The 22,907-nt window shown below is 29.9% G+C and overlaps 1 protein-coding gene across 1 annotated transcript in view; it reads left to right on the plus strand.

Moving 5' to 3' along the window:
- The window catches only part of LOC134836807 (dynein axonemal heavy chain 5), a 56,595-nt gene extending 34,322 nt beyond the window's left edge, over positions 1–22,273 (plus strand). The window contains exons 18-27 of the mRNA XM_063852039.1: positions 8,589–8,837; positions 8,901–10,791; positions 11,406–11,916; positions 11,991–12,265; positions 12,327–12,516; positions 12,571–12,727; positions 19,567–19,662; positions 19,718–19,774; positions 20,255–20,387; positions 22,020–22,273. Coding sequence (XP_063708109.1) covers positions 8,589–8,837; positions 8,901–10,791; positions 11,406–11,916; positions 11,991–12,265; positions 12,327–12,516; positions 12,571–12,727; positions 19,567–19,662; positions 19,718–19,774; positions 20,255–20,387; positions 22,020–22,273 — 3,813 coding nt within the window. The remainder of the gene's footprint in view (positions 1–8,588; positions 8,838–8,900; positions 10,792–11,405; positions 11,917–11,990; positions 12,266–12,326; positions 12,517–12,570; positions 12,728–19,566; positions 19,663–19,717; positions 19,775–20,254; positions 20,388–22,019) is intronic.
- Positions 22,274–22,907: the final 634 nt, after the last annotated feature.

Raw genomic sequence — 22,907 nt, forward strand, 5'->3', positions numbered from 1 at the left:
GAGGGCTCATGTACAGATTTTTGAAAATTGAGCTATATTACCGTTCTCCGTCTCAAAATGAAGGTTTTGATGTTAGAAACAACTTTTGTTTTGGACTTTTTCTAAATTTGCGTTTTCGATGTACAGGAGCCATTTAAAGATGTTAGCAAAAAAAATTGATGAAAAAAAAATTAAGTCAAAATCCTCTTATTATGAGGGCTCACATACCGATTTTTCAAAATTTTTTCAACTTTTGTAGATCATGGTTCTCCAGCTCAAATTGAAGGTTTTGGCATTAGAAACAACTTTTGTTTAGGACTTTTTCTAAATTTTGCGTTTTCGATGTACAGGAGCCATTTAAAGATGTTAGCGAAAAAAATTGATTAAAAAAAATTTAAGTCAAAACCCTCTTATTATGAGGGCTCACATACCGATTTTTCAAAATTTTTTCAACCTTTGTAGATCACGGTTCTCCGTCTCAAAATGAAGGTTTTGATGTTAGAAACAACTTTTGTTTTGGAGCTCATCTTGTTCCAACGGAAAATACATCCAGTGATTGCGGATACAGCAGCTCCATCCCCGAAACCGAGTTGGCAAGAGAGTTTAAAGGTAAGCTCATTTTTTGCCTTCAATTTTCTTTCTGAAACCATTAAAAATGAACTTGAAAATAAAAGTACCTTGAATTAGCTAAGCAAATTCGAATTGTAGTATATGTTTGTTACATAACCCGTTTGTGTACCGAGTCATTGTTTAGTTTAAGAGAAATTATTGCCAATTCTTCATATGCTGGACAAACATATAAACACAATGTACTAAAAACTACAAAAAAGACTTTTTCTAAATTTTGCGTTTTCGATGTACAGGAGCCATTTAAAGATGTTAGAGAAAAAAATTGATGAAAAAAAATTTAAGTCAAAATCCTCTTATTATGAGGGCTCACATACCGATTTTTCAAAATTAAGCTAGATCACGGTTCTCCGTCTCAAAATGAAGGTTTTGATGTTAGAAACAACTTTTGTTTTGGACTTTTTCTAAATTTTGCGTTTTCGATGTACAGGAGCCATTTAAAGATGTTAGCAAAAAAAATTGATGAAAAAAAATTTAAGTCAAAATCCTCTTATTATGAGGGCTCACATACCGATTTTTCAAAATTAAGCTAGATCACGGTTCTCCGTCTCAAAATGAAGGTTTTGATGTTAGAAACAACTTTTGTTTTGGACTTTTTCTAAATTTTGCGTTTTCGATGTACAGGAGCCATTTAAAGATGTTAGCGAAAAAAATTGATGAAAAAAAATTTAAGTCAAAATCCTCTTATTATGAGGGCTCACATACCGATTTTTCAAAATTAAGCTAGATCACGGTTCTCCGTCTCAAAATGAAGGTTTTGATGTTAGAAACAACTTTTGTTTTGGACTTTTTCTAAATTTTGCGTTTTCGATGTACAGGAGCCATTTAAAGATGTTAGCAAAAAAAATTGATGAAAAAAAATTTAAGTCAAAATCCTCTTATTATGAGGGCTCACATACCGATTTTTCAAAATTAAGCTAGATCACGGTTCTCCGTCTCAAAATGAAGGTTTTGATGTTAGAAACAACTTTTGTTTTGGACTTTTTCTAAATTTTGCGTTTTCGATGTACAGGAGCCATTTAAAGATGTTAGCAAAAAAAATTGATGAAAAAAAATTTAAGTCAAAATCCTCTTATTATGAGGGCTCACATACCGATTTTTCAAAATTAAGCTAGATCACGGTTCTCCGTCTCAAAATGAAGGTTTTGATGTTAGAAACAACTTTTGTTTTGGACTTTTTCTAAATTTTGCGTTTTCGATGTACAGGAGCCATTTAAAGATGTTAGCGAAAAAAATTGATGAAAAAAAATTTAAGTCAAAATCCTCTTATTATGAGGGCTCACATACCGATTTTTCAAAATTAAGCTAGATCACGGTTCTCCGTCTCAAAATGAAGGTTTTGATGTTAGAAACAACTTTTGTTTTGGACTTTTTCTAAATTTTGCGTTTTCGATGTACAGGAGCCATTTAAAGATGTTAGCGAAAAAAATTGATGAAAAAAAATTTAAGTCAAAATCCTCTTATTATGAGGGCTCACATACCGATTTTTCAAAATTTTTTAAGCTAGATCACGGTTCTCCGTCTCAAAATGAAGGTTTTGATGTTAGAAACAACTTTTGTTTTGGACTTTTTCTAAATTTTGCGTTTTCGATGTACAGGAGCCATTTAAAGATGTTAGCAAAAAAAATTGATGAAAAAAAATTTAAGTCAAAATCCTCTTATTATGAGGGCTCACATACCGATTTTTCAAAATTAAGCTAGATCACGGTTCTCCGTCTCAAAATGAAGGTTTTGATGTTAGAAACAACTTTTGTTTTGGACTTTTTCTAAATTTTGCGTTTTCGATGTACAGGAGCCATTTAAAGATGTTAGCGAAAAAAATTGATGAAAAAAAATTTAAGTCAAAATCCTCTTATTATGAGGGCTAACATACCGATTTTTCAAAATTAAGCTAGATCACGGTTCTCCGTCTCAAAATGAAGGTTTTGATGTTAGAAACAACTTTTGTTTTGGACTTTTTCTAAATTTTGCGTTTTCGATGTACAGGAGCCATTTAAAGATGTTAGCAAAAAAAATTGATGAAAAAAAATTTAAGTCAAAATCCTCTTATTATGAGGGCTCACATACCGATTTTTCAAAATTAAGCTAGATCACGGTTCTCCGTCTCAAAATGAAGGTTTTGATGTTAGAAACAACTTTTGTTTTGGACTTTTTCTAAATTTTGCGTTTTCGATGTACAGGAGCCATTTAAAGATGTTAGCGAAAAAAATTGATGAAAAAAAATTTAAGTCAAAATCCTCTTATTATGAGGGCTCACATACCGATTTTTCAAAATTAAGCTAGATCACGGTTCTCCGTCTCAAAATGAAGGTTTTGATGTTAGAAACAACTTTTGTTTTGGACTTTTTCTAAATTTTGCGTTTTCGATGTACAGGAGCCATTTAAAGATGATAGCAAAAAAATTGATGAAAAAAAATTTAAGTCAAAATCCTCTTATTATGAGGGCTCACATACCGATTTTTCAAAATTAAGCTAGATCACGGTTCTCCGTCTCAAAATGAAGGTTTTGATGTTAGAAACAACTTTTGTTTTGGACTTTTTCTAAATTTTGCGTTTTCGATGTACAGGAGCCATTTAAAGATGTTAGCGAAAAAAATTGATGAAAAAAAATTTAAGTCAAAATCCTCTTATTATGAGGGCTCACATACCGATTTTTCAAAATTAAGCTAGATCACGGTTCTCCGTCTCAAAATGAAGGTTTTGATGTTAGAAACAACTTTTGTTTTGGACTTTTTCTAAATTTTGCGTTTTCGATGTACAGGAGCCATTTAAAGATGTTAGCAAAAAAATTGATGAAAAAAAATTTAAGTCAAAATCCTCTTATTATGAGGGCTCACATACCGATTTTTCAAAATTAAGCTAGATCACGGTTCTCCGTCTCAAAATGAAGGTTTTGATGTTAGAAACAACTTTTGTTTTGGACTTTTTCTAAATTTTGCGTTTTCGATGTACAGGAGCCATTTAAAGATGTTAGCAAAAAAATTGATGAAAAAAAATTTAAGTCAAAATCCTCTTATTATGAGGGCTCACATACCGATTTTTCAAAATTAAGCTAGATCACGGTTCTCCGTCTCAAAATGAAGGTTTTGATGTTAGAAACAACTTTTGTTTTGGACTTTTTCTAAATTTTGCGTTTTCGATGTACAGGAGCCATTTAAAGATGTTAGCAAAAAAAATTGATGAAAAAAAATTTAAGTCAAAATCCTCTTATTATGAGGGCTCACATACCGATTTTTCAAAATTAAGCTAGATCACGGTTCTCCGTCTCAAAATGAAGGTTTTGATGTTAGAAACAACTTTTGTTTTGGACTTTTTCTAAATTTTGCGTTTTCGATGTACAGGAGCCATTTAAAGATGTTATAGCGAAAAAAATTGATGAAAAAAAATTTAAGTCAAAATCCTCTTATTATGAGGGCTCACATACCGATTTTTCAAAATTAAGCTAGATCACGGTTCTCCGTCTCAAAATGAAGGTTTTGATGTTAGAAACAACTTTTGTTTTGGACTTTTTCTAAATTTTGCGTTTTCGATGTACAGGAGCCATTTAAAGATGTTAGCGAAAAAAATTGATGAAAAAAAATTTAAGTCAAAATCCTCTTATTATGAGGGCTCACATACCGATTTTTCAAAATTAAGCTAGATCACGGTTCTCCGTCTCAAAATGAAGGTTTTGATGTTAGAAACAACTTTTGTTTTGGACTTTTTCTAAATTTTGCGTTTTCGATGTACAGGAGCCATTTAAAGATGTTAGCAAAAAAAATTGATGAAAAAAAATTTAAGTCAAAATCCTCTTATTATGAGGGCTCACATATCGATTTTTCAAAATTAAGCTAGATCACGGTTCTCCGTCTCAAAATGAAGGTTTTGATGTTAGAAACAACTTTTGTTTTGGACTTTTTCTAAATTTTGCGTTTTCGATGTACAGAAGCCATTTAAAGATGTTAGCGAAAAAAATTGATGAAAAAAAATTTAAGTCAAAATCCTCTTATTATGAGGGCTCACATACCGATTTTTCAAAATTAAGCTAGATCACGGTTCTCCGTCTCAAAATGAAGGTTTTGATGTTAGAAACAACTTTTGTTTTGGACTTTTTCTAAATTTTGCGTTTTCGATGTACAGGAGCCATTTAAAGATGTTAGCGAAAAAAATTGATGAAAAAAAATTTAAGTCAAAATCCTCTTATTATGAGGGCTCACATACCGATTTTTCAAAATTAAGCTAGATCACGGTTCTCCGTCTCAAAATGAAGGTTTTGATGTTAGAAACAACTTTTGTTTTGGACTTTTTCTAAATTTTGCGTTTTCGATGTACAGGAGCCATTTAAAGATGTTAGCGAAAAAAATTGATGAAAAAAAATTTAAGTCAAAATCCTCTTATTATGAGGGCTCACATACCGATTTTTCAAAATTAAGCTAGATCACGGTTCTCCGTCTCAAAATGAAGGTTTTGATGTTAGAAACAACTTTTGTTTTGGACTTTTTCTAAATTTTGCGTTTTCGATGTACAGGAGCCATTTAAAGATGTTAGCAAAAAAAATTGATGAAAAAAAATTTAAGTCAAAATCCTCTTATTATGAGGGCTCACATACCGATTTTTCAAAATTAAGCTAGATCACGGTTCTCCGTCTCAAAATGAAGGTTTTGATGTTAGAAACAACTTTTGTTTTGGACTTTTTCTAAATTTTGCGTTTTCGATGTACAGGAGCCATTTAAAGATGTTAGCGAAAAAAATTGATGAAAAAAAATTTAAGTCAAAATCCTCTTATTATGAGGGCTCACATACCGATTTTTCAAAATTAAGCTAGATCACGGTTCTCCGTCTCAAAATGAAGGTTTTGATGTTAGAAACAACTTTTGTTTTGGACTTTTTCTAAATTTTGCGTTTTCGATGTACAGGAGCCATTTAAAGATGTTAGCAAAAAAAATTGATGAAAAAAAATTTAAGTCAAAATCCTCTTATTATGAGGGCTCACATACCGATTTTTCAAAATTAAGCTAGATCACGGTTCTCCGTCTCAAAATGAAGGTTTTGATGTTAGAAACAACTTTTGTTTTGGACTTTTTCTAAATTTTGCGTTTTCGATGTACAGGAGCCATTTAAAGATGTTAGCAAAAAAATTGATGAAAAAAAATTTAAGTCAAAATCCTTTTATTATGAGGGCTCACATACCGATTTTTGAAAAAAAATTTAAGTCAAAATCCTCTTATTATGAGGGCTCACATATCGATTTTTCAAAATTAAGCTAGATCACGGTTCTCCGTCTCAAAATGAAGGTTTTGATGTTAGAAACAACTTTTGTTTTGGACTTTTTCTAAATTTTGCGTTTTCGATGTACAGGAGCCATTTAAAGATGTTAGCAAAAAAATTGATCAAAAAAAATTTAAGTCAAAATCCTCTTATTATGAGGGCTCACATACCGATTTTTCAAAATTAAGCTAGATCACGGTTCTCCGTCTCAAAATGAAGGTTTTGATGTTAGAAACAACTTTTGTTTTGGACTTTTTCTAAATTTTGCGTTTTCGATGTACAGGAGCCATTTAAAGATGTTAGCAAAAAAAATTGATGAAAAAAAATTTAAGTCAAAATCCTCTTATTATGAGGGCTCACATACCGATTTTTCAAAATTAAGCTAGATCACGGTTCTCCGTCTCAAAATGAAGGTTTTGATGTTAGAAACAACTTTTGTTTTGGACTTTTTCTAAATTTTGCGTTTTCGATGTACAGGAGCCATTTAAAGATGTTAGCAAAAAAATTGATGAAAAAAAATTTAAGTCAAAATCCTCTTATTATGAGGGCTCACATACCGATTTTTCAAAATTAAGCTAGATCACGGTTCTCCGTCTCAAAATGAAGGTTTTGATGTTAGAAACAACTTTTGTTTTGGACTTTTTCTAAATTTTGCGTTTTCGATGTACAGGAGCCATTTAAAGATGTTAGCAAAAAAATTGATGAAAAAAAATTTAAGTCAAAATCCTCTTATTATGAGGGCTCACATACCGATTTTTCAAAATTAAGCTAGATCACGGTTCTCCGTCTCAAAATGAAGGTTTTGATGTTAGAAACAACTTTTGTTTTGGACTTTTTCTAAATTTTGCGTTTTCGATGTACAGGAGCCATTTAAAGATGTTAGCAAAAAAAATTGATGAAAAAAAATTTAAGTCAAAATCCTCTTATTATGAGGGCTCACATACCGATTTTTCAAAATTAAGCTAGATCACGGTTCTCCGTCTCAAAATGAAGGTTTTGATGTTAGAAACAACTTTTGTTTTGGACTTTTTCTAAATTTTGCGTTTTCGATGTACAGGAGCCATTTAAAGATGTTAGCGAAAAAAATTGATTAAAAAAAATTTAAGTCAAAATCCTCTTATTATGAGGGCTCACATACCGATTTTTCAAAATTAAGCTAGATCACGGTTCTCCGTCTCAAAATGAAGGTTTTGATGTTAGAAACAACTTTTGTTTTGGACTTTTTCTAAATTTTGCGTTTTCGATGTACAGGAGCCATTTAAAGATGTTAGCGAAAAAAATTGATTAAAAAAAATTTAAGTCAAAATCCTCTTATTATGAGGGCTCACATACCGATTTTTCAAAATTAAGCTAGATCACGGTTCTCCGTCTCAAAATGAAGGTTTTGATGTTAGAAACAACTTTTGTTTTGGACTTTTTCTAAATTTTGCGTTTTCGATGTACAGGAGCCATTTAAAGATGTTAGCGAAAAAAATTGATTAAAAAAAATTTAAGTCAAAATCCTCTTATTATGAGGGCTCACATACCGATTTTTCAAAATTAAGCTAGATCACGGTTCTCCGTCTCAAAATGAAGGTTTTGATGTTAGAAACAACTTTTGTTTTGGACTTTTTCTAAATTTTGCGTTTTCGATGTACAGGAGCCATTTAAAGATGTTAGCGAAAAAAAATTTAAGTCAAAATCCTCTTATTATGAGGGCTCACATACCGATTTTTCAAAATTAAGCTAGATCACGGTTCTCCGTCTCAAAATGAAGGTTTTGATGTTAGAAACAACTTTTGTTTTGGACTTTTTCTAAATTTTGCGTTTTCGATGTACAGGAGCCATTTAAAGATTAAAAAAAAAAAAAAAAAATTTTTTCAAAATTAAGCTAAAAAAAAATTTTTTGAGGGCTCAAAAAAAAACGGTTCTCCGGCTCAAAATAAAAAAAAATAAATTTTTTTTTTCAAAAAATTTCTCGGCTATAAAAATAAGGATACTTTTTTGCTCAAAAAAAGCCATGTTTTTGTCATTTTCCCCAACTTTGAGGCCTGGGCCCCAGATTTTTTTTGTTCAAGTCGGGAGATTTTTTGCCTCAATTCGAATTTTTTGGAATGTTTACTGTCGTTTAGCACCTTACCGCCTTTGATTCTAACGATTTTTCGATGTTTTTAGGCCGGCGTTTCACAAAATGGGCCCTTTTTGTGCGGTAAAAACAAAGTAGTATATGGAACATATACTACAATTCATCAAAATTTGACTTGCATGCTTTTTGGGTTTCATCTAGGTTTCATGAGAAAAATGCGTAATGTCTCAAATATAAAAAAAAAAATTTTCAAAATTTTTTAATTTTTAGTAATTTTTGTATTCAAAATCGTATTTCGACAAAAAATTTCTTTTAAAAATAATTTTCATGAAAATTATTAATTTTTTTTTTTGACATTTATTTAAAAAATTTGACGTTTATTTTTTTTATATTAATTTCTTTCAATGTTTTTATTAAATTAATTTTTAATATACAAATATCAATGTAAAAAGGTCAAAATAACAAAAAAATTGATTGACGATTTAAAATTTTTAAAAAATTTGGTATTTTGTTTGAAAAAAAGTATTTCAAATTTTTTTTTATTTTTTGTAAACATTTTTTGTTAAATTTTGGACAAAACTATTGAGTTTCATTTGAAGCGGCCTAAATGAATTTTTAAAAAAATAAACTTTGCTTAAATTTCTTGAAGTAACATTTTTCATTTTTTTAGATGATGGCTAGCACCACATTCTTGTTGCAACTTCAAAATTACCCAAAAGATTCGATCAATGATGAAATGATTGAACACCTTCAACCATACTTTCGTATGGAAGATTACAATATGGATACCGCAAGACGAGTTTGTGGTGATGTAGCTGGTCTCTTGTCATGGACAAAGGCTATGGCATTCTTCCATGGCGTAAATAAGGAAGTATTGCCACTGAAAGCCAATTTAGCGATGCAAGAAGCTCGTCTAAAGGTAACTTTTTTGTCAAATTTTCTAAAAAAAATCATTAATTTTTTTCATTTCTTTAACAAATAGCTTGCTATGGACGACTTGGCGCAAGCAGAAGCTCAATTACGTGAGCGCGAAGCTGCCTTGCAAGAAGTAAAATCGATGTACGATGCTGCTGTAGGGGAAAAACAACGATTAACTGACGCTGCGAACGTTTGTCTTCGCAAAATGAATGCCGCAACGGCGCTCATTAACGGTCTCGGCGGCGAAAAAACCCGTTGGACCCTTCAAAGTAAGGAATTCAAACAGCAACTTGGTCGATTAGTGGGCGATGTCTTACTCGCAACGGGATTTTTGTCGTATTGCGGTCCTTATAACCAGGAATTCCGTGCTACTTTGCTGAAAACATGGATGACAATTTTGAAAACGAAAGTAATTCCGTTCACCGCAAACTTGAGCATCATCAATATGCTCGTTGATTCGGCGACAATTTCCGAATGGACGTTACAGGGGCTCCCGAACGACGAGTTATCGGTGCAAAATGCGTTAATTGTCACGAAATCGAGCTCGTATCCGTTGCTCATCGATCCACAGAGTCAAGGTAAGTTGTGGATTAAATGCAAGGAGGATCAAAATGAGCTGCAAATCACTTCGCTGAATCACAAGTACTTCCGCACACATTTGGAGGATAGTTTATCTCTGGGTCGTCCGCTTCTTATTGAAGACGTTGGCGTTGAGTTAGATCCCGTTATTGACAATGTCTTGGAAAAGAACTTTATCAAATCAGGGTCTATTGAAAAAGTGCTGGTAGGAGATAAGGAGTGCGATGTCATGCCCGGATTCATGTTGTATGTCACGACAAAGCTACCGAATCCTCCGTACAGCCCAGAAGTGAGTGCTAAAACGTCCATTATTGACTTTACTGTCACGATTCGCGGTTTGGAGGATCAATTGTTGGGTCGCGTAATCTTGATGGAAAAATCCGAGCTCGAAGCGGAGCGAGTCCACTTGTTCGAGAGTGTCATGAAGAACCAACGGAGCATGAAAGAGTTGGAAGTAAATCTTCTTTTCCGTTTAACGTCGTCCGAGGGCTCCTTGGTTGACGACGAAGAGCTGATCGAAGTGTTGCAAGAGACAAAAACAACCGCACAAGAGGTCAACCAAAAACTAAAGATCGCCGAAATCACGGAGAAAAAAATTATGGTTGCTCGTGAGGAATATCGCGGTGTTGCAACTCGCGGATCCATCCTCTACTTCTTAATTGTCGAGCTAAGCAACGTTTCTGTCATGTACCAAAATTCCCTCAAACAGTTTTTGGTCATTTTCGACAATTCCATCACAAAATCCGCCAAATCGAGCATCACCGAGGAACGCATTCAAATTATCTTGCGTTACTTGACGTTCGAAGTTTGGGCCTTTACGAGTCGAAGTTTGTATGAACGACACAAATTGTTGTTCACATTGATGTTGGCCATCAAAATTGACATGCAACGAAATCACATCACGCACGAGGAGTTTATGACGTTCATCAAGGGCGGCGCGTGTCTCGATTTGAATGCTGTTGTGCCGAAACCCTTCAAATGGATTCTGGATATTACGTGGTTGAATCTCGTCGAGATCAGCAAGTTGCCGGTGTTTAATGAGGTGCTGAAGAAAATCGAACAGAATGAGAGAGATTGGAAAATTTGGTATGATGCGGAGAAACCGGAAATGGAGGAGATTCCGTGCGGATATCACGCGAATTTAGATGTTTTCAGGAAATTACTTCTCATTCGTTCATGGAGTCCGGATCGAACAATTTCGCAGGCGAGACGATACATTGAAGAGTCCCTTGGCAATGAATATAGTGAAATGCATATTCTTGATCTGGAAGCCACGTGGGAGGAATCTGAACCGAGAACGCCGTTGGTTTGTATTTTATCCATTGGTTCAGATCCGACAACGCAAATTGGAGCTCTTTCAAAAACCAAAAATATTCGTACGTAAATTTTTCATGTTTTTTTTTTATAAAATTTTAATCGCTTCAAATTTATTTCAAACTTTTTATCTAAATAAAATTTTTTGACCTGAAATTTTTTTAAAAAGGATTTATTTTTTTAAAATTTTATCAAAAGATGATTTTAGTCAAAAATTAAAAAAAAAATATTAATTAAAATAATTATTTAAAAAATTTTGTAAAAAAAATATTAATTAAACTTAAATTAGGTAAATCAAATTAATAAATATTAAAATAAATAAAATTAAAAATTCATTAAAAAATATTTATAGTATTAAAAATTAAATTCTAAATATTACAAATAAAAATTAAATTCTATAAAAAAATAAATAAAAAGTTAAATTAAATTAAATTTTAATTTTAATTTTAATTTTAAAATTTAATTTAATTAAAAAAAATTAAGAAATATTTAAAAATTAAATTAAAATTCATTTTAAAAATTTTTCAAAATCTTCTCAAAAAAATTTTTTTTAAATAATTTATAATTATTTTATGTATTAAATTTTCTATTTTTAAGTTGGGATAAAGAAAAAAATTGAAATAAATTTGAAGCGACAAACTATGAAAATCAAAACTAATTTAAATTCAATTTTCAGCCCTTCGTGCCGTATCCATGGGTCAAGGTCAAGAATTCCATGCTCGCAAATTAATGATGGATTGCATGGCAACAGGCGGTTGGGTCCTCTTACAAAATGTTCATCTCTCACTGAGTTTCTGTGCCGAAATTATCGACATCCTAATCGAGACGGAGCACGTCGAGGAATCTTTCCGTCTTTGGGTGACGACAGAAGTACATGAACAATTCCCCATCGGTTTACTACAAATGGCGATCAAATTCACAAACGAACCGCCGCAAGGAATTCGCGCTTCACTCAAACGAAGCTACCAAACATTCACACAGGACTTTTTGGATTACACGTCGGCAATGCAATGGCCTCCTTTGCTCTACACTGTTGCCTTTTTGCATACTGTCGTGCAGGAAAGACGCAAATTTGGACCCCTCGGATGGAATATCCCGTATGAATTTAATGCTGCTGACTTCCAATCGAGCGTGCAATTTATTCAGAATCATCTCGACGACATGGACCCCAAGAAAGGTGTTTCATGGTAATTTTTAAAAAGATTTTTTTTTTGTTTTCGGATTAAATTTGCAATTCTGATGGATTTACGATGTTTTTTAGGCAAACACTGTGCTACATGCTTGGCGAGGTAATGTACGGCGGTCGTGTCACGGATGACTTTGACAAGCGACTTCTTATCACGTATTGCCAAGTGTGGTTTAGTGAACATCTGTTGGCGCCCGGATTTGAATTTTATCGCGGCTACAAAGTGCCTATCACGAAAAATCTCTCACATTATGTGGATTACATCAATAATTTACCGATCAACGATACGCCCGAAGTATTTGGCTTACATCCGAATGCCGATATTACGTATCAAATCAACAGTGCAAAAAGTGAGGAATTACAAATTCGGCATAAAATTTGAATTTAAATTACTTTTTTCTGATTTTTTAGATATTTTGGATACAATTATGTCAATTCAGCCGAAGGAAGGCGGCGGAAGCGGAGGAGAAACGCGTGAGACTGTCGTCTTCAATTTAGCTGACGACATGTTACGAAAACTTCCGCCGCAGTATAACGCATTCGAGGTCAAGGAAAATCTCGCAAGAATGGGACCATACATGCCGATGAACATCTTTTTGCGGTAAAAAAAATGTCCCAATTTTAAATTAAATTTTAATCTTAATTTTTTTTGTAGACAAGAAATTGATCGAATGCAACGTGTCATCAAAATGGTCCACACAAATCTCATCGACTTGAAACTCGCGATTGAAGGTACCATCGTGATGAGCGAATATTTGCGAGAATCCTTAGATGCTATGTATGACGCACGTATTCCATCAAAGTGGCAAAAGGTAAGAGAATTTGTAAAGGAATTTTCCTTAAACTATAGTGAATTTTTTAAACTTGGCTTTAAAGTTTTGAGAATTTCGCGAATGTTGTTCTTGCTTAGCGATATCTCTTTTTAATGAGAAGAGATAACATGGAAATGGGGCGAATAATTTGCACGTTGTCGACAATAAATCACTTAATTAATTTGAATAATTGCATAAACTAACAGTCGTTGTCTCATTAACATTCATAGTTTTACTTTATTATGTGACGTTTTACTGTTCTGATTTATTTTTCTTCATTAGAAATGAAATATTAGAAAATTTCCCACAAAAATTTTAAGTTAACTCAAGTTTAAAATTTTGATCAATTTTCAATTTTGACACATTTTAATTTTTTTATTTAATTCAATTTATTAAGCACTGTAATCCAAAATTTAAAAATTTTATTTTTATTATTTCATTTTATATTTAATTTTTTAATTTAGGCCGTTAATTTTTAATAATTTTCAAAACATTTTTTTCAAAAAAAAAAAAAAAAAAAAACTATTATTACAAAATGACAATTTAATTTGATAAATTGAAATATTTCAAGTTAAAAATTTTAACAAAAAACTTTCATAAAAATAACCGTCAAAAATTTTTGAAAAATAATTTTTAGAAAATATTTTTATAGAAGAAAATTCATGTAAAATTTCGATTTTCAACACAAAAAATTTTAAAAATTAACAATATTTAAAAATTTTTTTGAAAATTCCTTGAAATAGTAAGGAAAATGACCAAAAAAACCATTTTTTGGTGAATTTTGATGAAATTTTTAACTATTTTTTTTTATTTTGCCCCATTGGAATTTCGGCTTTTGAAATGGGACAGGGGACAAAAACATAGAAAAAAATTTGGAGCGGCCTTAATTAATTAATTAATAATTTTCAAGATACTACAAAAAAAATTTAAAAAAAAATAAAATATTTAATTGATAAATTAATTAAAAAAAAAAATAAATAAAAAAAAGTGTAGGAGCTAATTTTATTTTTAATGGGTACCTAGTTTGGGTATTTTTTATTTTTTTAATATTTTTTTTTTGTTCATTTTATGTATTTTTAAATACTACATTAAACAAAATTATTTATTTGAAAAAAAAAAACATTTTTAAACTTAAGAATTTAATTAAAATTAAATTTAAAAAAATCTATAAATTTTTATAATTTTTTTTTTATTTTTAATAAATTTTTTATGAAATTTTATTTTTTTAAAACTTTTAATCTTTTAAAAATATTTATCAATACCCGTTGAAAATTTTTCTTAAAAAAATATTTTTATTTAAAATAATAAAAATATTATCACTTTAAAAAATTCATTTAAATAATAGAAATAATATTTAATATTTTTAATCAACTATTATCTAGAGAAAAATTCCATTCATTTTTATAATGAAAAAAATGATTCATCATAAGACATAATTCTTCTTAGCAATTCTTCTTAAACGAATCGAAAACGAATGAATTAAAAGAAAAATAAGGTCATCATTAAGACACTTGCATTTTCAGCTCGTGGCACGTACGTTCCATAAATAAAACTTAATTAAAAATCCAACATTGTTATCATTTTCTTGAGTGAGTCTTCAACTCATTCTCAGGTGTGAATGATTTATCTTACTACTTTCCATTTCTCATTATTGCTATATCTTTTACTTATTTTGTTTCGTCTTGTTTCGCAAATATTTTCGCACAAAAAGAACACAGTCGAGAGGTGATGAACATAAGTTTTTGTTAAGCACAAGAACTTTAGCCAACTTCATTAAAATTTTGTGCATGAGCATCATTTTCGCCTGCGCCCCGTTTCGCACCGTCTTGTCGTTTATATACAGAAAACAACGTCATTATCGCATTGTTGTTCGCATAATAAATCGTCATCTTTCATCTCGCGCACACACACATAGTTAATGTCTAGAGGGATAAAAGTATAATAAACTTTCGTAATAATAACAATTATTGCTATTATTATTATATTTGGAGAGGTTCTACGAGGCGATGATTAGGAAAAAACGATAAATCTGATGGGAAATAGACAAACACTGTGTTGTTTGTACGTCACACGAAGATAAATTTGGCTATCAATAACTTTTTGTGGGTGGCAATCGATGATTTTTTTATCATCTGTTAATGAATATTGATGAGACTCGTAAAAGAATTATGATAATTTGGCGTTCAGGCGACAGTATTTGGCGTTTGAACTTGACTTTCGTACGTGATGTCTTGAGTTTTGAAAATTTTTCCGACATTAAATCCGACATTGTCATTAGGTCAATATGATAAATTGCATATATGCTTTTTTTGCGAAAATGATAGAAAAATTTTTTTAAGTTGTCGAAAAAACTTTAGAATTGTTTGATTTATTTTTAAATCAAATTAATTTTAAAATATTTTTGAAAAAACTTAAAAATTAAGTTACATTTTTTTTAAAGTAAAAAACAAAAGGTGATCAAGTTTCGTTTTACTTTTCTATTAGTCAAAATTTTAAGTTAGTTGAGTAAAAACTCAATTTTTCCAATTTTTTTTTTCATAAAAAATCTTTAAAAAAAATTATTTTTAAAATTTTCAGCGAGAAAATCGATTTTTCATAAAAAATTTTATTTCTTTAAAAAAAAAAAATATTTGTTGATTTTTAGGCTGATAGAATTATCAATAAATTTTTAATTAAAATTTTAAATTTAAATTTTTAAATTAATTACCAAAACATTTTTTTATTCATTTTAAGCAGCTTTTTACGAAAAAAAAAAATAAATAAATAAATAAAAATAAATAAATAAATAAAAATTTTTTTATATATATTTTATTAAATAAAATAATAAAATATTTTTTTATTATTAAATAAAATAAAATATATAAAAAAGTATAAATTTCTCATAATTTTAAAAAATCTTCTAAATTCAAAGTTTTCTTGAAATTTTCAATTTTTATTAATTTTTATGTTTATGTGCGACTTATCCTAATTAACCTTGAAATATCCTCAACGATTTTGATACCTTTTTGAATGTTAATGATGTAAATGATGCTCAATTACCGCATCAAGGACCAAAAAATAAGTGAGAAACAACCCAAATTGTGGTAATTTACCTACACGTTACCTTGAAAAACCACTTCAAACAATCCCAAAAGTTGTCTTAGAAACCTTCATTAGATAATTTCCTCTCTTGTTTTATTTTAGTTTTAGGCATGGAATCCATTTCAAGTCCAATATCCATCTAATTCTACAGACAAAAACATTTGTTTGTGACATTTTCATTTACTTTGCTCTACAAAAACATTCTTGGATTTGTTGTCCATTCTAAAATACTCGGATATGTTTGCATATTGAACGCATTACACAACAACCAGAATTATCTAATGCAAATCACAGGCACCCGGTTACCAAGTGAGACAAAAACACATAATTGAGAGGGATGATGACACACACTCGTTTGTTGAACCAGGTCTTGCTCTTGGTTACACGACATGTAATTTACCCTCAAACTGGAGTTTACGTCAGACATGCTAATTGTAAAAGCAAACATTTCAATCTACTTAATCACATTGTTGTTACGAAGGATCAAAAGATACCGAAAATTATGATACAAGTGAGCGTATGTGTATTTTTGTCACGTTCTCGAAGGAGAAAAAATGTATCATTTGCCGAATTTGTCGAAGGACGACGTGTAAGCACTTTATAAGCTCACTTTATGAGTGATGATATCGTAAAGGGGACACGGCTTTTTGAGAAAATGTCCCACAAATGTCAATCGAAGAGCAATAAAAGTAGTCTTGATTGCTTCAGATTCCAAGACAAACGGAATTGTGACACGTTTCTGCGATCGTTGGAACACTAAGTGCAACATTTGGACGTGCTCGTTGAGTTTTGCCTTGAAATTTGGACCATTTTCATTAAATACGAATAAAAATTAGCAAGTCTCATTCCACAAAAGAAGAAAATTACTGAAAAAAAAAAATTAACAATTAAATTTTTGTAAAAACATTCCGCGATTTCTTGAGAAATATTTTGTCCTCCAGCATTCAAAAAACAAAACATCTTTCTAAATTAATACAAACAAAAGTCATGAAGTAACTTACCTTTGTTAGGCCATGGCACTGATAACATCCTTGATGTTGTCTCTGTCTAAATACATCCACACACAAAAATAGCTTCTCTCTCTCCTTTGCTTAAAGAATGCAAAATATTATTATGCTTACTTAATACAAAAGCAACCTAGAGATAAAAGTATTTTTAAAGAATGCAAAAAAGAGCTGCTTTTGATTTCTGAGTTATTTTTTTTTTCTTGGTGAAATTGTTATTACTATCACTACAAGAGATTATGCCATTTTCAGTTTTCTTTCGCCACGTACATTTTTATTGTCTGACAAACAGCTTCTTTTATTATAATATTATTATTTACCATTATCGTGATATGAGATCACTACTTTTTTTGTCATTGTTGGAGTCAGGTTGCATTCCAAAGCCACCTTTTTTACAACAATGACAAAATGAGATGTGAAAGCCGCACACGTTTTTCTCGTTGTTTTGTCCTTTTCACTTACAAATTTCACCTTTGCTTTCAAAAAATGCATTTTTTATAGAGAAAAATGTGTTTCAATGGACTTGGATGTCTGTCTGTTTAATCTTTAAATAAAATATATTTTAGAGTTAATTAAAAAAATGAACTAAAAAATTTTAAAAATTACAGGTTTAAAATTTTTTAGTTAAATTTTTATCTTAAGTTAGGTATTTATCGAGAAGTAAGAAAAAAATTTAGATAAATTTGAAAAATTAATTGTTTGCCTTTCAAATATTTACATGAAATCGAACATTTTTTAAATGTAAAAATACTATACCGCATTTAGATGTTATATATCTACGCTTTTTTGTACTCCTTATTTCACAATTTTGTAATCCTCAATTCACATTTTTGTACTCCTCATGACCCTATCGCAATTTCATACACATTCAAAACAAAACCATTTCAAAGGAAAATTTGGCAGTTTTGAGTTATAAAATGATTAAAAATGATAAATTGGAGCCCTCGGACAAATTTTTATCCATTTGGAGCAAGATTTGACTAAATTTGGCTTTGAAGTTTTTGACAAGTTTTTGATTTAGTTTTTTTCTTGATATAGTTTTCAAACCAAAACTATGTCAAAGAAAAAAATTTTTTTCAGTTTCAATTTTTTGGCAGTTTTGAGTTATAAAATGATTAAAAATGATAAATTAGAGCCCTCGGACAAATTTTTATCCATTTCAAGATTTGACAAAAATGGCTTTGACAAGTTTTTGACTTTGAAAATAAATTTTAAAAATGAGTTATAAAATGAGCCCTCGGACAAATTTTTATCCATTTGGAGCAAGATTTGACAAAAATGGCTTTGACACAGTTTTTGATTTAGTTTTTTTCTTGATATAGTTTTCAAACCAAAACTATGTCAAAGAAAAAAATTTTTTTCAGTTTCAATTTTTTGGCAGTTTTGAGTTATAAAATGATTAAAAATGATAAATTGGAGCCCTCGGACAAATTTTTATCCATTTGGAGCAAGATTTGACAAAAATGGCTTTGACACAGTTTTTGACACAGTTTTTGATTTAGTTTTTTTCTTGATATAGTTTTCAAACCAAAACTATGTCAAAGAAAAAAATTTTTTTCAGTTTCAATTTTTTGGCAGTTTTGAGTTATAAAATGATTAAAAATGATAAATTAGAGCCCTCGGACAAATTTTTATCCATTTGGAGCAAGATTTGACAAAAATGGCTTTGACAAAGTTTTTGACACAGTTTTTGACACAGTTTTTGATTTAGTTTTTTTCTTGATATAGTTTTCAAACCAAAACTATGTCAAAGAAAAAAATTTTTTTCAGTTTCAATTTTTTGGCAGTTTTGAGTTATAAAATGATTAAAAATGATAAATTGGAGCCCTCGGACAAATTTTTATCCATTTGGAGCAAGATTTGACAAAAATGGCTTTGACACAGTTTTTGACACAGTTTTTGATTTAGTTTTTTTCTTGATATAGTTTTCAAACCAAAACTATGTCAAAGAAAAAAATTTTTTTCAGTTTCAATTTTTTGGCAGTTTTGAGTTATAAAATGATTAAAAATGATAAATTAGAGCCCTCTGACAAATTTTTATCCATTTGGAACAAGATTTGACAAAAAATTAAAAATTAAATTTAAAAAAATTACAAGCCGATCAACGTTTTGTTTTCAGCGAATATGACAACGAAGAAAATTGGATGTTAAGTGTGAAAATAAATTTGTTTAGTTAATTAAGTGAAATTATTGACAAACGAAAATATGTCAGAAAAAGGAATTGGAAATTTTATACGAAAAATAATTGATTAAATATAATCACTTATTAGAGATACAAAGGAAATTTAAAATCGATTAGCACGTGTAAAAAAAGAAAAAAAATTCCAAAAAGTAGACGAAGTAAAATTTAAAGTTGAAGAAAACTGATATTTAATTATTACCATAAAAAATCGTAATTAATTTTTAATTATTTTAATCATAGCCTTAAATGAAAAATATTTTAAGAAAATACGCTCACATCTTTTTTCTACTCTTCTGATGACTTTTAACTTTTTTGTTGTTTGCGAAACAACATAATGAGCAATTTTTCTGCCCCCATTTCGGATTTAAGAGTAAATATTTATGTGTATGCCATTGTCTGTATTTAGCATCCATTTATTTATAACGATGATCCATGTCTGCTGGCTATTATTTAAATTTTTTATTATTTGCAACTCGTTTTTGCCAACAAACAACAAGTAATTCCAAAAATTTATCAGTTATCTACTTATCTCAATTCACCTTTGATGTCTTTTTTCCTTTGTCTTCGTTTAGATTTCGTGGGAGTCAACCACACTCGGTTTCTGGTACACCGAACTCCTGGAACGAAACCAACAATTCAGGGTTTGGATTAACTCTGACAGGCCAAAAGTGAGTATTTTTTCTTCATTGTTACATACTTTTTGCTAAATGTAATTTTCCTCAGGTGTTTTGGATGACAGGATTTTTCAATCCGCAAGGCTTCTTAACGGCAATGCGACAGGTAAGACACACAAGACATACGTCAAAATGTAAGATTTTTGGTATTAGAGAGTAATCCTATTAAGGCATTACTTGCCATCATGTCTGTTAAAGATGTTGTTGAATGTCAACAGTATCAAAGATTTTTGAAATATTTTCTTCTATGAGCTTCTAAAAGTTTCGCTGCAAGGATTTTCCATTAATTAATTGGAAAAAACTCAACATGTGGAATTTTTGATGGACATACCAATTTAATTACTTGCAATACATGTGTCAGTTAGCGTCATTTGAATAAAATTGCTGCAATGACAAGAAAAATTCAGTTACAAAATTTTCTCATGTCTCACAAAATTTCATGCTAGATTAAAAAAAACACCCACATTAAATTCGAATTGAACAAATGGGCAAAATTTTACGTTTTTACATCAAATGGCGTGGCAATAATCAAATCTGACGCCACAATTCCTTCCAACTTACTTATCTCTCCTTGTTTTATTTTTAGGAAGTAACTCGCGCACACAAAGGTTGGGCTCTGGACAGCGTCGTGCTGCAGAATCAAAATACCAAGTACAACAAAGAAGATATTCAGGAAGCGCCGGCGGAAGGTGTTTACGTACACGGACTATTTTTAGAAGGTATGAATCAGAAAAATTTCAAATAATCGCCTTATGGCAAATCAACAAACATCTGCTCGACTATCGTCATGTAAATTATTAGTTTACATTTCATCATGATATCATGACTTGTAATCAACATCAAGAACGATGATAATGCCATGAATAAGAAAATTACAACCCAATTTCTGACACACATTTGCATTTTCGAATTTACGTTAGAAGATCAAAATGTGACGTCTCTCTTTTAATCTTTCATCTTTGCTTTTCATCAGTAACTGGGTTAACATTTTCCGGTATTTTATGCCTGGTTGGATTTTAGTGAAAATAGAATAAATAAATGGAAGATTTTTCATTTGCTTGACTTGAAAATGATTCTAATTGATTTTCCGTATATTTGGACCGGAATTTTATATTAATGGAGCTTTAAAGAAATACAAAAGTGTTTTTGGTTTCATAGACTTTTAAAACATTTTAATTTGGAAATTCAATGAAATTAATTAAATTAATGGAAATTAAATAGAAAAAAATATATTTTTTTTAATAAAAATTTAAACAAATTAATTAAATAAATTAAAGTTCTAATAATAATTTTAAAATATAAAAAAATTTTGACCTTAACAAATAAAATTAAATTAAATTAAAATAATTTTTTAAAAAATAAATTAAATTATTAATATAAATTACAAATGTTTAAATTAATTATTTAATATAAATAAATTAAATAAAATTAAATTAACATATTTTTTTTACTAAAAAATTAAAATATTTTAAAAATTAAATTAAATTATTTTTAATTAATTTTATTATTTAAAAAAAAATAATAAATTATTTAAATTGACAATTTATAAAAAAAATATTTTAAAAAATAATTAATTTTTTATTTTTTTAAAAATTTCATTAATTATTTTTAATTAATTTTTTAAAATTAAATTTAAAAAAAAAAAGAAATTAATTATTTTATTTTTTATAAAATATTTTTTAAAACTTTTTCACAATTATTATTAATATACCTATATTAAACAAGATTAAAAAATAACTTTCGGAATCATGAGTTATGGATTTAAAAAAAAATTTTAATTTATTTTATGAGCCTTTTTTATTTTATATGGAAAATCAAATTATATAATTTTATTATTTGAAAATTAAACCAAATTATGTAAGTAATAATAATTATTGCATAAAAAAGGATAATCTAACAAAGCTTGATGAACAGCTGTCAAAACGCGATTACGCAAATCCTAAACTTCAATTCCACACAAATCCTCATAAATAATAATTACGCGTATATCAATTCAAATTATGACTTATTTGAAAAATTGACATGAAAATCTCATATAGTTACGAGTACCAATAATAATTATGTAAAAATACGTGAAAATGATTAACATCCCATTATTATTGTTTGTCAGTTTATTTAAACTGCGAGCTCAATAGAGTCAGAAAATATAAAATTTTCCACAAACGCATCCAATAATTGCATGTTAAAACAACATGATTCGATCGAAAGTGTATCCAATGCGGAAAATTACTTCGCAAATTATTACCATATTAATTCGAAATTTGCTTTCATGCTGTAACAATGGCGATATTAATAGTTTGATGACAATTCTCTCTCCTACGAATAATTTTCATAATTTTTTTCATTTGCAGGCGCTTCACTTGATCGTCGAAGTGGCAAATTAATCGAGTCAAAGGCGAAAATATTGTACGAACCGATGCCTGTCATCTACATGTATGCCATCAATACCACTTCAGGCAAGGATCCCCGCTTGTACGAATGCCCAATTTATCGGAAGCCACAACGCACGGACCAGAAGTACGTTGGCTCAATTGATTTTGAAACGGATTACAATCCACGTCATTGGACACTCAGAGGAGTTGCATTGTTGTGCGATATCAAATAAGTTGCTGCTGCTGCTGATGGCCTTTTATTCTATTTAGAAACTTCTAGAGAATATTTGTTTTGTTATTTATTCGTTATGAGGATGATCCCGTCGTACAAATTAAAAGTGGGATTCGAAAAATATTTTCTCGACACACGACACACCGATGTTCAAGTACAAAGGCAGTAGTTTTCAAAAAGTTTTATTCTATTTTAGACAGACATTTGTTGTAGTAAATCCGTAGAATTGTTTGTGGTTCAACCCGGACCGTAGAGAAAGCAAAATTAGTACCTATTATGTCATTTTACACACAAATAACACACACTTGATGATGAAAAATTATTCGATGCATAACAATAATATGCCACCTGTGGTTTTCATTACCGCATTGTCTCGATATATTTTTAGTAGTTGACTCGATTTCACTCAAAAAGTTCGAAATTCAATTTCGCACGTGAAATATTCGCCACAATAGAGTCTGACATAGGGGTCCAAAATGCAAATTTTACAAAATTGTAGATTTTATTAGACTCACATTGTATTGCGGGACCAATTTATGCGTTAAAATTAATGAATTAATAGACAAAATTTGATTAAATGCTTAGTTTAGATCATAAAAGTACGTCACGATTTGTAGTTTTATGCTCCTTTCGAG

The sequence above is a fragment of the Culicoides brevitarsis genome, chromosome 1 (assembly GCF_036172545.1).
Source record: "Culicoides brevitarsis isolate CSIRO-B50_1 chromosome 1, AGI_CSIRO_Cbre_v1, whole genome shotgun sequence".
NCBI classification, from domain to species: domain Eukaryota; kingdom Metazoa; phylum Arthropoda; class Insecta; order Diptera; family Ceratopogonidae; genus Culicoides; species Culicoides brevitarsis.